The 12,377-nt window shown below is 49.6% G+C and overlaps 1 protein-coding gene across 1 annotated transcript in view; it reads right to left on the minus strand.

The window, feature by feature from the left end:
- Positions 1-12,377, minus strand: part of Tbxas1 (thromboxane A synthase 1) — a 152,091-nt gene that overhangs the window by 1,546 nt on the left and 138,168 nt on the right. The window contains exons 10-12 of the mRNA XM_074062122.1: positions 8,700-8,791; positions 2,700-2,837; positions 1,058-1,220 (exon numbers count right to left, since the gene is read on the minus strand). Of these exons, the coding sequence (XP_073918223.1) occupies positions 1,058-1,220; positions 2,700-2,837; positions 8,700-8,791 (393 nt within the window). The remainder of the gene's footprint in view (positions 1-1,057; positions 1,221-2,699; positions 2,838-8,699; positions 8,792-12,377) is intronic.

Below are 12,377 nucleotides of genomic sequence, written 5' to 3' on the forward strand. Positions count from 1 at the left end.
CCCTGACCTCTGTGGATGACGTTTTCAAGCCAGACTCATTCTTCCTCCAGGACCAGCAGCCCTTTTGTCAACCCGCCAGCCCCTGAGTCTAGAATTGGCAATGGGCCCCATCTGTCCCTCACATCTCTTGTTCAAGTCTACAAGTATGCAGAGGGTTCATGACACAGGCTGAGGACAGCCATGCTGTAGAGAGGAGGCTCTAGGTGGCGAGGGAGGGATGGAGTGAGCAGGACCTAGGTTTGAACTGCAGCTTCTTAGCGCTGAGACTGTCCGTTCGCTCAGTAAACATTTGTTGGTGAGCAGGTGAGCACTTGCCGTGGCCTTACTGAGGTGGACTCTGAAGGATCCAAAATGAACACAACACAATTGTCCTGCCCTCGCCACGCCTGCAGTCCAACTCTGTGAGCTCAGACAAATTACTTAACCTCTCTGGGCCTTGGCTCCTCAGCTGAAGAGCAGGTATGATAGAACCTACCATGAAAGATGGCAACTTAACCTTCCTGCCCCACCCTGGGCCTGGAGTGTGTGGTGTAAGGGCCCGGGTGTCCAGGTGGAGGCAGGGTCTATGCACCTCTTTGGGACCTCAGGAATGAAGGCAAGTGATAGATGGGGCTGTGGCCGTGGGGGACAGAGTGACAATTTGTACAAGGGACAGGCAAAGCTGTGGGAGCTGGGGGCACCGTCCAAGAAGCTGGCACCCCTCTGCTTCACCTGCGAAAGATAGGACCTTAGGGGTCAGGAGGTGGCAGGGGAGGGTCCCCAGCTTCTGTAGAACAAGCTACAGATGCTCCTAAGAAGGCCCCTGGGCTTCTGTTTGCTGAAGTGAGGGGAGATCAGCCCTGTTGTAACACTGGAGATGCATCCTGGGGTTATTATGGGCTGGGCGTTTGTCTGACCACAGTGTGAACTCACTAACCCCACATGACAGGAAGAGGAGAGGGGACTGTGTTCCTCATCCCCTTTTAAGATAGAGACACCAAGGCCCAGGGAACTGAGGAACTGGCCGCAGCTCACACACAGATGCTGGCTGGCCCCCGACCCCAAGAAGTGGCCTCACCTGAGTCTCAGGACAGGCTTCGAAGCGGAACTCGTGCAGCATGTGGAGCAGCGTCAGCTTGACCACAAGCAGCCCCAGCCGCACCCCGAGGCAGCTCCGGGGCCCAGCCCCAAAGGGCAGGTAGGTGAAGGGTCTCCGCTGCTGCTCAGCCTCTGCTGTGAACCTGAAGGTTGTGGGAAGGTCATGGTTGGCCTGGAGCACCAGCTCCTATCCATCCGAAGCCCCAGCTCTGGCTGAGCGACCCCTTCCATGGAGACCCCTTTCCTCCAAGTTGGAGTAAACTGGTCCCACGTTGACCACATCCTGTTTCCTCCAGAATATTCCCCACAGTTCCTCTCTCTGCCTCTGTTCTGCCACACCCCTCTACTCAGGGAATCGGCTGCAAGGGGCACAGCTCAAGTGGTAGAGCGCTTGCCAAAAAATCAGTGAAAGTATGTGGACAGCACCCTCCGGTGTCTCCGTATGAACTCAGCATCATAGTGACAGTTGGTGACAGGACCAGCATGACATAGGCTAGAAGACAGCCATGCCTGGAGCTGGGTAAGGACAGCAGACACTGTCAAGAGAAGAGGCTCCATGTGACGAGGGAGGGTGACCTGGCTATGGCTCCACCTTCCCCATTGCCACAGAGGAAGGTGGTCTCCCCCATGTCCTCCTCCCCATGGCCACCCCTCACAACCCTCCAGGGCCCCGTCCTGCTGTCTCCTGACGTCACATCTGGCAGCTGCCTCCCCTACCACACTGGCTTTTCTGTTCTGAGCATGGAAACCTTAACAAGCAGGAGTCACAATAACTTGATGGCTCGAGGCCCTGCCTTAGAGTTGTGGGATGTCCTACCAGATCACAGCACCTGCCACGTGTGTTCTGTGACAGTGGCACTTGGTGACAATCACTACTCTGCAATTGCAGGCTCACATCTTATTACCTCCGGATGTTCTCATGATGCTGGGAGCCCTGCAGCTGCTGTTTCTAGCTCTTGATCGTCACTGTATTTTCAGGAACTGCTGAGCAGTGAGATATTATTTATCTAGGTCCCACGGTCCGTGGTGTCCTAGTGACCGGGTTGTAGAGCTGGGCTGGGTTCTGTGGGAGCCATTAAATGTCAAGACACATGGTTCCTGGTCAGCTTTCCCCAACAGATCACAAGGAGAGAGGGACAGTGGCTGAGTCTGACAGGAAATGGGGGGTGGAGGTCTGCTCAGACATTTTCCATCATGGTGCCTAGAATGAAATTAGACAGCAGAGAGCCAGGGATCCAGGTCTGCAGATCTCATGAATGTGTGGGAGGTTTTGCTGATACATCTGTGCTGTATGGAAATGATGGGGTTTTGTTTTTTTTTTCTGCTTTTAAGTGCGCACTTGAAGTACAACCGACCCTTCATTCTGAGTCTGAGCTGAAACGGGCAGAAGATGTGGTTCCTTACACACGCTGCTGCTGAGATGCTGAATCTCTGAGTCAGTTTTAAAACGTAATGTTTTAAAATGGTACAGTTTTGTCCTTTGGAAATGATTTCTCACAAACATCTGTGAATTTCTGGGACTGGTGTTTGGGGAGGACTATGTCTGTGCCTCCTGGCTGTTACCTCCTCCACTGGAACTCTCCAGCAGCCTCATGGGAGGGAGATCAATGGATAGTGCTCACCTTTCAGGGTCAAAGACCTCAGGATGTGACCAGTGCTCGGGGTCATGGTGCAGGGCGCCTACGGCCATCTCCAGCACAGAGCCCGCGGGGATGCGCTGCCCCAGTACCTCACAGTCCCGCGCAGCCTCTCTTGTGAACCTGCCGGAGACAGAGGTGGAAGAGAGCTCAGTGTGGGTGGGGGCCTGCAGGGACCTGGGGCTCAGTATGGCATGCGGAATGAGGCTGGGGGCAGCATGTTCTCCCAGAGTGACCCAGATGGTGGCTGAGCTCCCACCTCTGGAGCCCCCTATTGCAAGAGTCTGCAGTCTCTTGGTCCTTGAATGTACTTGGCTCTTGGGAAAATGCCCTTGTCCATCCCCTCATCAGTCCATCCATTGGCCAGGTGGATGGGGAGGTGAAGTGGCTGGGCTATTCCCCATTTCACAATAACCAAAGACACTGGGTGGTCCATGCCATGGACACTGTGCCCTCTGTGACTTACTTACTTGGCCCTTCTGTGCCATTACCTGTCTTTCATGAAATGAAGCTGTGACTAGGAGGGAGCAGGGGATCCGAAGCCAGGAAGACTGGAAGCGCTTTAAAAAGCACAGAGACAGGAAGCTTAGGATCCACTTTGGGACTAAGGCCTTGAGCAGGTCAGGGCGTGGGGGCTGCTCTCACATGGTGAGGCGTTTGCCTGGCCAGGCTACATCACGGGCTGAGCTGGGGGCCGGTGTTCACAGCTCCCAGGGCTGTGAGATCACATCCCTTGTTTGACTGCTGAAGCTGTCATGGCTTCTAAGCCACCTTCCAGTTCTAAGCTTGGTGTCGTTGAGCCTGTTTGTGATGGCTGACCTGGACTCCTAGAGAGTTCTACTATCCCATCCCACCATGACCTCTTACAACCAACACCCCCTACTCAGTAACACGGGAGCACATGCTGCTCCTCGAGACTCGAAAGCCCATCCCAGCTGTCGTCGACTTTGCCTTGTGGGCTGTGGACCAGAAATAAGGCCGGAAAAGGAGTCTACAAGTCTGTAACAACAGAGCTCCACCCTTGGGCCCAGCATGGAGACCACCTGAGTCAACGTGACTTCTTATCTCTTCCCAAAAATTCTTGCACAGGAAGATAAGACTCTAAACCAAGAAATAACTCTGCTGTTTGCTTTCAGTAATTAAAGCAAACTAAGTTATCTGTGCAAATAGCTTTCCTGTTAGGGCAATAGATTGCTTGCTTGACCCCTTGCTTGCTTTAAGACCCCTGCCTACGTGTAGCCACCAATCCCTGAACTGTTATGACCCAGACGTAATAGGTAGGCAGGTCTTGAACCTCTGGAGTCTGGACTCCAAGCCTTATAAATGTCCTTGCCTGACTTCCCCCTTCAAAGTTCCTATTAAATAAATACATGGTCATACTTTGGAGCCAGAAATAGCCTTCTAGAAAAATCACAGGTAGAGAGTGGAAGAACTTCCTGTTTCTTCAATTTGGGACACAAAAATAGAGAATTTGCATTTTCAATGTTTAGTACAACTCCCAAGAGTTCTAATTCTAGTTCATTTGCAATTTTAAAGGGTGAGATGAAGCTTTTTAGGGCAGCTTCTCTTTATCACACCCTCCCTTTGCCTGTCCCACCCTCCTCCCCGACCACTTCCAGGACGATGGAGTGACACTGAAGTTTCTTTCTGCCTCAACACTAGCTGCCTTAGCAAGTCTGGCCCCCAGTAGAAAACAAAGCCCCACCTCCGCACCCTTATCTCCTCGGGTGTTTCCTATCTCAGGTGACACCAGGGCTGAGTAGCAACAGTGACACATGGGCCTCAGTGACACCTTCCCTGTGTAGAAAAGACATGTTTCCCCAACAAGACTGGAAACTGAGGGATGTGTGTGCACCTCCCCATGGCTCACACCCTTGCTTTTTTTCTGGAATGAATGGAAAATTTGCACTTTAAATTCCTGAACCAGGACTTGAGGGGTCTGACTCAAGCCATCTATCACCTACTATGCTAATTCTGGAATAGTCTAACCTAGAATTGGTTTCAGTGAGGTTGGATTTATTTATTACTTGTGCTAAAATATACATAAAATTTACTATTTAAACAATTGTAAAGTGTCCAGTTCTGTGGCATTACGTACACGTATTGTTGTGTATCTGTCACCACTGGATCTTTCCCATCTTCCCTGATGGAAACTGTCTCCATTAATGACCCACTCTCGGTTCTCCCCAACCCCAGCCCTTAGCAACCACCATTCTACTTTCTGTCTCTTTGAACGTGACAGCTCTTGCTAAGTTCTGGTGAGGTTTAACCTCAAGGAAACTTGGATTTGAAATCTGGTCCCCACTGTCTACATCTTTGTGGACAAGTGTTTCTACTGTAGAAGAAATTGGCCCGAGGGTTTATTTTACCTTATGGTGATGGAATACTCTCGTTTGTGTTCTGTTTTTAAAGAGTAGACAAACTAATGACATACGTTGCGGTTGAGCTACATATTCATCATTGCTAGATGAATACCTGCTATGGTTTGGATATGAAGTGTCCCCTCAAAAGGCTCATGTGCTGAAGGCTTGGTGCCCGATGCAATGTTCCAACAAGAGGCCTCTGGGAAGTGACTGGGCCAGGAGGGCTCTGACCTAATCACTGGATAATACATTGATGAATTCATCATTCATGGCATTATTGAGAGGTGATGGGAACTAGGAGGTGGGGCCTAGATGGAGGAAGTGGATCACTGAGGGCACGCCCTTGAATGATATATCGTGTCTCTTCTCTCTCTCTCTCTCTCTCCTGGCTGCCATAGGTGATCAGCTTTCCTCTGCCATGCCCTCCACCATGCTGTTTCTGTCTTGTCACAGCCTAAAAGCAATGGCGCCCACCAACCATGGACTGAAATCATGAACCAAAATAAATCCTTCTTCCCTTAATTTATTTCTCTCAGGTGTTTTATCACAGTGCTGAAAACTAACACATTACCCAAACTTCTACCATTATCTCCTTAAGGGAATGGGATCAAAGCAGGATTCTGGGGGCCCCTTTTCCTTTGGGTCCTTCTGTAGTGTTTAGAGTTTATTTTTGTTTTTATTTTGGCAGTTATTTTGGCAATATAAATAATTACTTCTAAAATCAAGAATAATCCCATGCTGCTTCTTTTTTTTTTTTTTTTTTTGGTTGGACTGGGGTTTGAACTCACTTGCAAAGCAGGTGCTCTGCCACTTAAGCCACACCTCCAGTCCATTTTTCTCTGGTTATTTTGGAGATGGGGGCTGGTGTACTATTTGCCTGGGCTGACCTCAAACCTTGATCCTCCCGATCTCAACCTCCTAAGTAGATAGGATTACAGGCATGAGCCACTGGCACCCAGTTCTATGCTGGTTTTTACTTCAAGTTGTAGGCCTAAGCTTCCCTAAATATCTCAAAAGAAATACAGTTATGACCCAAATTACAGTGATTCATTTTTTCTACTCATAAAAAGAATTTAGAGCAACTGTGAGGCTCTTCTCTCTATTTCATCTCTCAATTTTGAGCTTCCCTGTAACAGTCAGGAAACATAAGAGGTCAGGCTGGGGATCCCGTTCAGATCCTGAGCTACCAAGGAGTTGTGCATGGGCCTAGAGCAGGCAGCAAACACCAGTGCTCAAACCCAGTTGGTGTATGGGGGTGAGGTCTGCAACCCCAGTTTAAGGGGGTCAGAAGAGGCCATGCCCGGGCACCACTGATATTCCACCTTTATCAGAATCAGCTTGGACCTGCACGCAGAGCTCCCTGGAAGTTAGCGAGTAGGGCCTGCCCTCCTCCGTCCAGCTGGGCCTCCTATCTAGCTAGCTGAGGCCTCATTAGAAGCCAGCAAAACCTGCCAAGCTGCAAACCTGCAGGGAGCCAGGTTTGCATTAGAGACACTTAACTGAGAATTGGTATGTTATCTGAACAGGTTGTTCTGAGTTTCTTTTAAGGATAAGTTGTGTCAGTGCTTGGGAGAAGTCAATATGTTTTCCTAAGAGAAAGTAAACTAACGAAATGAAATGAAATGCTACTCTCCCTACATTCACCCCGAGTCCGCTGCATGCCAGACACGGCACACCTCATGTCTGGGTGAGAGTCAGGATGCCTTGTCTCTCTCACATCTGTTGGTGGATGAGAGGGCTGATGTGGAGTGGGTGCCCAGACAAGCAAGGCTGGGAGACTGGTGCCCATTGGGGCTGAGTCGCAAGCTGTTGGCTGCAAAGCCCAGCAGCTCAGGCTCCTGCCCTCAAACCTCACTTTGAAGCTGCTTGGGGGGCTGAGCTTCCACACTCTTGCCCCTCCAGGCTCCCCACTTCACACGTGCAGAGAGAAGCCCAGAGGCAGCTCGAAGCTTAGCCAACATTACAAGCAAGGTCAGAGGCAGGGTTGAGGCTGTCTGACCTCCCACCAGACTTGCCCTCCGTTATTATGGAGTCGGCTTATGAGGGACGTTTAACCCATTCACCCAGATTCCCTACTTCCTGTCCCATCCTCAAGAAAGACCATGGGAACCCTGATCCCCAGAGCAATGCTCAGATTGAGGACTGGCACAGCATTCATGTGTTGGTTTTATATTAGAGCCTATTCCTCATTGTGTCACATAGACAAGGCCTCATGGGATGAATTCTTGGTTGGGTTTAGGTCAGGAAATAATGTTTAGCTCAGCTAGTTCCCTCTCTGCCATGAACCTTCACAACCACTCAAGGGTCTGCTTCCCCCCAAGTCCCCCGTTATTAGCTATCTCTGGGGCCCCTGTGAGGCAGTCCTTCCCTGAGGGAGCCTTGTTCTGTTGCATCACTGTATGTTTTGTTTTGAGCCTCATTTTAATGGCGTACCAGCTGCCAACAGTCTCCTTGGAAGAAATCTGGATATAAAGCATGAAAAAGAAAAAAAAGAAAATTGGATGACAGATTGCTTGATACTACCAAGAAAATCCAGGAAGGGCTGCAGAGTCAGTTCTTACTGCTGATGACAGAACCACGAGGAAGTCTCTGAGTTACTGACCTGTTTCCTGCTGAGGCCCATAACTCACACTGCTGCTTTTGTACCTGGCCATCTTTGAAACTGTCTGCAGTCACACTCTTTTGTCGTGTTTTTGGTTTGAAACATCATTTTGCGACACCCTCAAGTCACCCACATCTTCTCTTTTAAGATGTCAAAAGGTATCTCCATATGGTCTAGGTTGTAGGGCAATTACTACAAGTGCTGAGTGGAATTTATGAGCTACTGTTAAAGGCTTTGGGCTGCTTCTGTTTCTAGAAACTGAAATCTGGCCACTGTTGCACTGCCTTTGAGGGACCTGGGTAAAGATGCCCTTCTTCCTGGGGTGCCTCATTTGGTATGGTTTGAAAAAAGCAGACTTGGTTCTTTCTCTGGGCACTTCCAGACTGAGATGACGGTCTATGTACTGGTGACAAGTTGCAGAGTGGTAGAAACATGTCTAAGAATGTAATATGAAGTATAGCTACAGCTAAACAGCTGGGAGGAGAGGCAGGGGACAGGTGAGGCCTGCTGCCATCTTGTGTAGGAGCTCTGAAGATGGGAGCAGTAAGGACTGTTGGATACCCTGAGAGGCACATCCCCATCCTTGGGTGGTCCCCTGATGAATGTCAGCTCCAGGACCAAGGACTTTGGTCTGTTTTGTTCACATGTGGATTTCCTAGTGCTTGACACAGAATAGATGCTTGATGAACAGTTGCTGAATGAAAAAATGAGTGGATTGATGAATGAAGGTAGGATGACTGCAGACTCCATCACAGGTCAGGCGGCCCAGAGGTTGGCTTGGGTTGGGGATGAAGGCTATGGTACAAAAGGCTGTGATGCTTGGAGAAGGTGGTTAAACCACAGGAGAATGGGCCAAACATTATTCTGGTGCCCTGGGGATACAAACGAACCCAGGACTCAGATCCCGCCCTCCAGGAGCACTTGTGATAACACTGGTGGCGGCAGACTGAAGACCAGTGACAACCCCAAAGAGTGATGCTCAAGAGGCCCAGAGGGGATGGGCGGGGGCTGTGGACGTACCTGAAAGCTGGTGGGTACATCCTCAGGGTCTCTGCAATTACCATGTCCAGATAGGGCAGGCCTTCCTGCAGGCTGCAGTACTCGGGGTCCGGCTGATGGAGGGTCAGGACAGAGGGAGACAGTCAAGTTAGAGTCTTTTTTGTGCACTTCAGAATCCTGCTCTGACTTTAGCAAACATTTAAATGAAAGCCCCACAAGGTGAAGTAGATTCAGCCCAGATGGCGTGGGATTGGCCCTCCCCATGACCTGCTGCTGAATTTCCTGGTGCACTACATTGTTGGGGACTTGGGGGGGTAATGTAGAGACTACAGTGATGGCCACATTTGTCGAGAGCTGGTGATGTGGTCCACTAAGTACTGCACATTCTTGTTTAGTCCTCCTGGCCAACCAAGGTGGCTGGTGTTTTTCCAGCTCTCAGATGAGGAAACTGAGGCTCAGAGAGGCTACTATATAACTGCCCATGTGGTTAGTGGGTCACAAAGACAAAAGTCAAATAGTGTAATAGCAAAGAAAAAAGCTTGCAGCGTCTTTGAAGGATTAATAGTACCAAATCCCAAAAGACAATTCACTAGAAAAGCCACCAGAGGATAGGAAGAGAAAAAACACAGAAGAAATACAAGTTGTCCTGATGAAAAAGTGCAAAGTAAAACAATGTGATTCTGTTTTTCACGCATCAGATTAGAAAAAGTAGAAAACACTGATTAGATTTGGGAGGGTACAAGTGTTGGGAGATCCTAACACCTCCTGGTGACACCCACCTCCTGGAGCGACCCTTTGCCCCCCTCTGACTGGGAGCTCCCAGCTCCTATGGGAGTGAGCTGTGAGCAGGATGTGGTGCCCCGTGGGTGGGACAGTTTGGGGTGGGGATACAGGACACTTGTTCACTGCTCTGTAGGGGTTCTGTGAGGTGGGACTTCCCCAAACACTCTGATTGGCAGGTGACACTCTCACTATTCTCAATTAGGTAAAGCTAAGGAAGAATCCCTAGTGTGTCTGTGTGTGTGGTGGTGGGGGGGGATGACTTTCTTCTGTGCCCTCCGCTCCCCAGAGCAGCAGGAGGCAGCCCTCCAGGGCAAGTCCATCCTGTACCTGCTGCAGGGAAAAACCCTGGAGCCAACACAGGGCCACACTGCCAGGGACCTAAACAGTGGTCTCAGAGTGAGTTCCCCCGGCAGCAGTTAACAGTCACCTGGGAATCTGTTTGAACTGCAGAGAGGTGTCAGGAGAGGGCTGAAGGGACAGTGGTGGGAGAGGGCCAGGGTCAGGATGTGTGGAGTCTTGAAGCCCATGCATTAACGTTCCTGAGTCAAATCGCAGAAAATGTGTGTAGTGGCATTCCATTTATGTGACTACTCATGAATTTAGAAGTTAAGGGTGGTGTTTTTGTAACTTGCAATAAAAAATAACAGTGATTGCTTTTCCCAGTGCTCTCTGGGAACTGTTCCTTCAGGAGGCTGTCATGTGCTCACTCAGCCCCTCACTTCCCCCTCCATCCCAGGACCCCAGATGAGCAGTGAGCAGTGAGAAGGGCCCTCGCTTGGGGCTGATGCCAGTGTGGTTGCCATCATGAGATTCCTAGGAACTTTATCCTTGGATCTGTGGTGTGGTAGGAGGGTGGGTGCGGGGCTTGGATGGCTACACCTGTAGCTGCCTCCCTGAGGAAGTCAGCTGCCTGCTCTCTCCCGCCTCCTGGAGCCCTCTGCCCAGCCTGGCTTCCTCTCCCTGCCTGAGGACCACTTTTGTCCTCTACCCCCAGCAGGGGACTGGGCACAGACACAGAGGGTTAGGATGGGGTGCATCTCTGCAGCATCTTGAGGTGGGCATGGTGGCTGCCATCCCTGCCCTGGACTTGCAAGACTGGCCAGAGACTGTGTCTTGGTGGGGCAAGCCTGGGCCCACCTTGGTGCAAAGACCGGGTGTGTCACAGGCAGAGATTGAGTTCCTAGAGGCCATAGTCTGTTTCAGGAATAGGAGACACCTGGGTCAACTTCCCTAGACCCCAGCTGGGCCCCAGTGTGTGTGTGTGTGTGTGTGTGTGTGTGTGTGTGTGTGTGTTTGTGTGTGTGTGTGTGTGTGTTTGTGTGTGTGTGTGTGTTTGTGTGTGTGTGTGTGTGTTTGTGTGTGTGTGTGTGTGTGTTCTGATGGCTGGCAGGGATCTTTGGGTGCCCATGAGGGGCTGGAGGAATCCATACAGTGTGTCCAGGCCTGAAGGAGCATGCATTGGAGGGGGTCTTAGAGGAGGGTCCCTGTCTTTCTCTTTCTATCTTCATGAGTTTGGTTTGTGTTCTGGCCATGAAGTTCACAAATTGTGTAATTTCAGTGATTCTGCATGTGACTTAAATGCTCTGAAATTTACTTTGACAACTGGCTTTGCATGATATAAAAATGAGCAGAAAGTTCATGAAAATAATTTAAAATTGAGATTTTTTTTCTTAGAATGACATTAAAGAGAAAATAAAAACTGCATGACAAGCCAGAAAAGAGACCATGGGTGAAGGTAGATACTCACTTTATGAACACTTTCACGTGCTTTTTGAATAAAAGGTCTCACACTTACATTTTACTTTGGGCCCCACAAATGATATAGTTCTCTGTGCTGACTGCTATTGGCAGGCCCAAGGGAACTAGTCTAAGTTTGAATCTGGGGCAAAACAAAAGGAGCTTTTCTCTAGTGAGCAGAAGTTGACTGTGGGTAAGTAAAGTCATGAGTTGTTGGCGGCTATCTTCTGCCTTGTGGACTAAAGGACGTAAAACACCGGTTGGCCCCAAGAAAAAGAAACAGATTAGATGTGCAGAGAGAGGCAGAGGCAAAGGACAGAGACTACTTCCTGGTATCTCACAGAATTCCAGTTCCCATTTGCCATCTGTTCCTGGCAAGTAGTCTGGGGGTGGTACCTCACCCACCCTTCCAGCAAATTCTCACTTATGGCCCCAGTTAGTGACATTTTGAATTCTGCTCTCTCCAACCACAGGAGTCTTAACAAATGCAAGAATGTAAAAGCCAGGAAGGGAGGGAGGGAAGAAGGGAGGAAGTAAAGAAGGGAGAGAGAAAGGAAAGAAAGGAGGGAGGACCAACGGTGTGCTGCATCACAATATAAAACTATATCCCAAAAAGAAAAAGAAACTGTAAGAGGCGCTTAAACTGCTTTTACTGAAAAGCACCAACTCCTTCCTTGGACTCACAGATTAACTAAAAACAGGAGAAGCTTGTCATCCCTGCCTCCATTTTGTATCTGTCTTCACTATAAGCCATTCTCTTTGCAGTCACTTTGCAATACCTTGGATTCCAGAAAGGACAGGACATAAACATCTTTATGACAAGAAACTGAGACTTCTCATAAGGAACAGTGGCATGTGCAGGACAGACACCCCTCCAAATGAGGACAACTATCTGTAATGATGAGGCTGCACTGTGGGGCAGAAGCAGTCATCTCACAGGAACCAGACTGCTTCCCTCAAGTGATGACTGCCATAACATCTTCTCCGAAACCCCTCTGGGAACCCTTGGATTGAGATAACGGTCAACCAGAACATACCTGTGACTGGGACTGTTTAATTATACATACCTTTGTCCCCTGTCCCCTGTTCTTATGTCTATTTAATCCACAGCTCTTGTCTGTACCCCAAAGATGGCTGAAGATGAGCTGAGGGCTTTCTCTGCTTCTTCCCACGGCATGT

Source organism: Castor canadensis, chromosome 2, assembly GCF_047511655.1.
Source record: "Castor canadensis chromosome 2, mCasCan1.hap1v2, whole genome shotgun sequence".
NCBI lineage: Eukaryota > Metazoa > Chordata > Mammalia > Rodentia > Castoridae > Castor > Castor canadensis.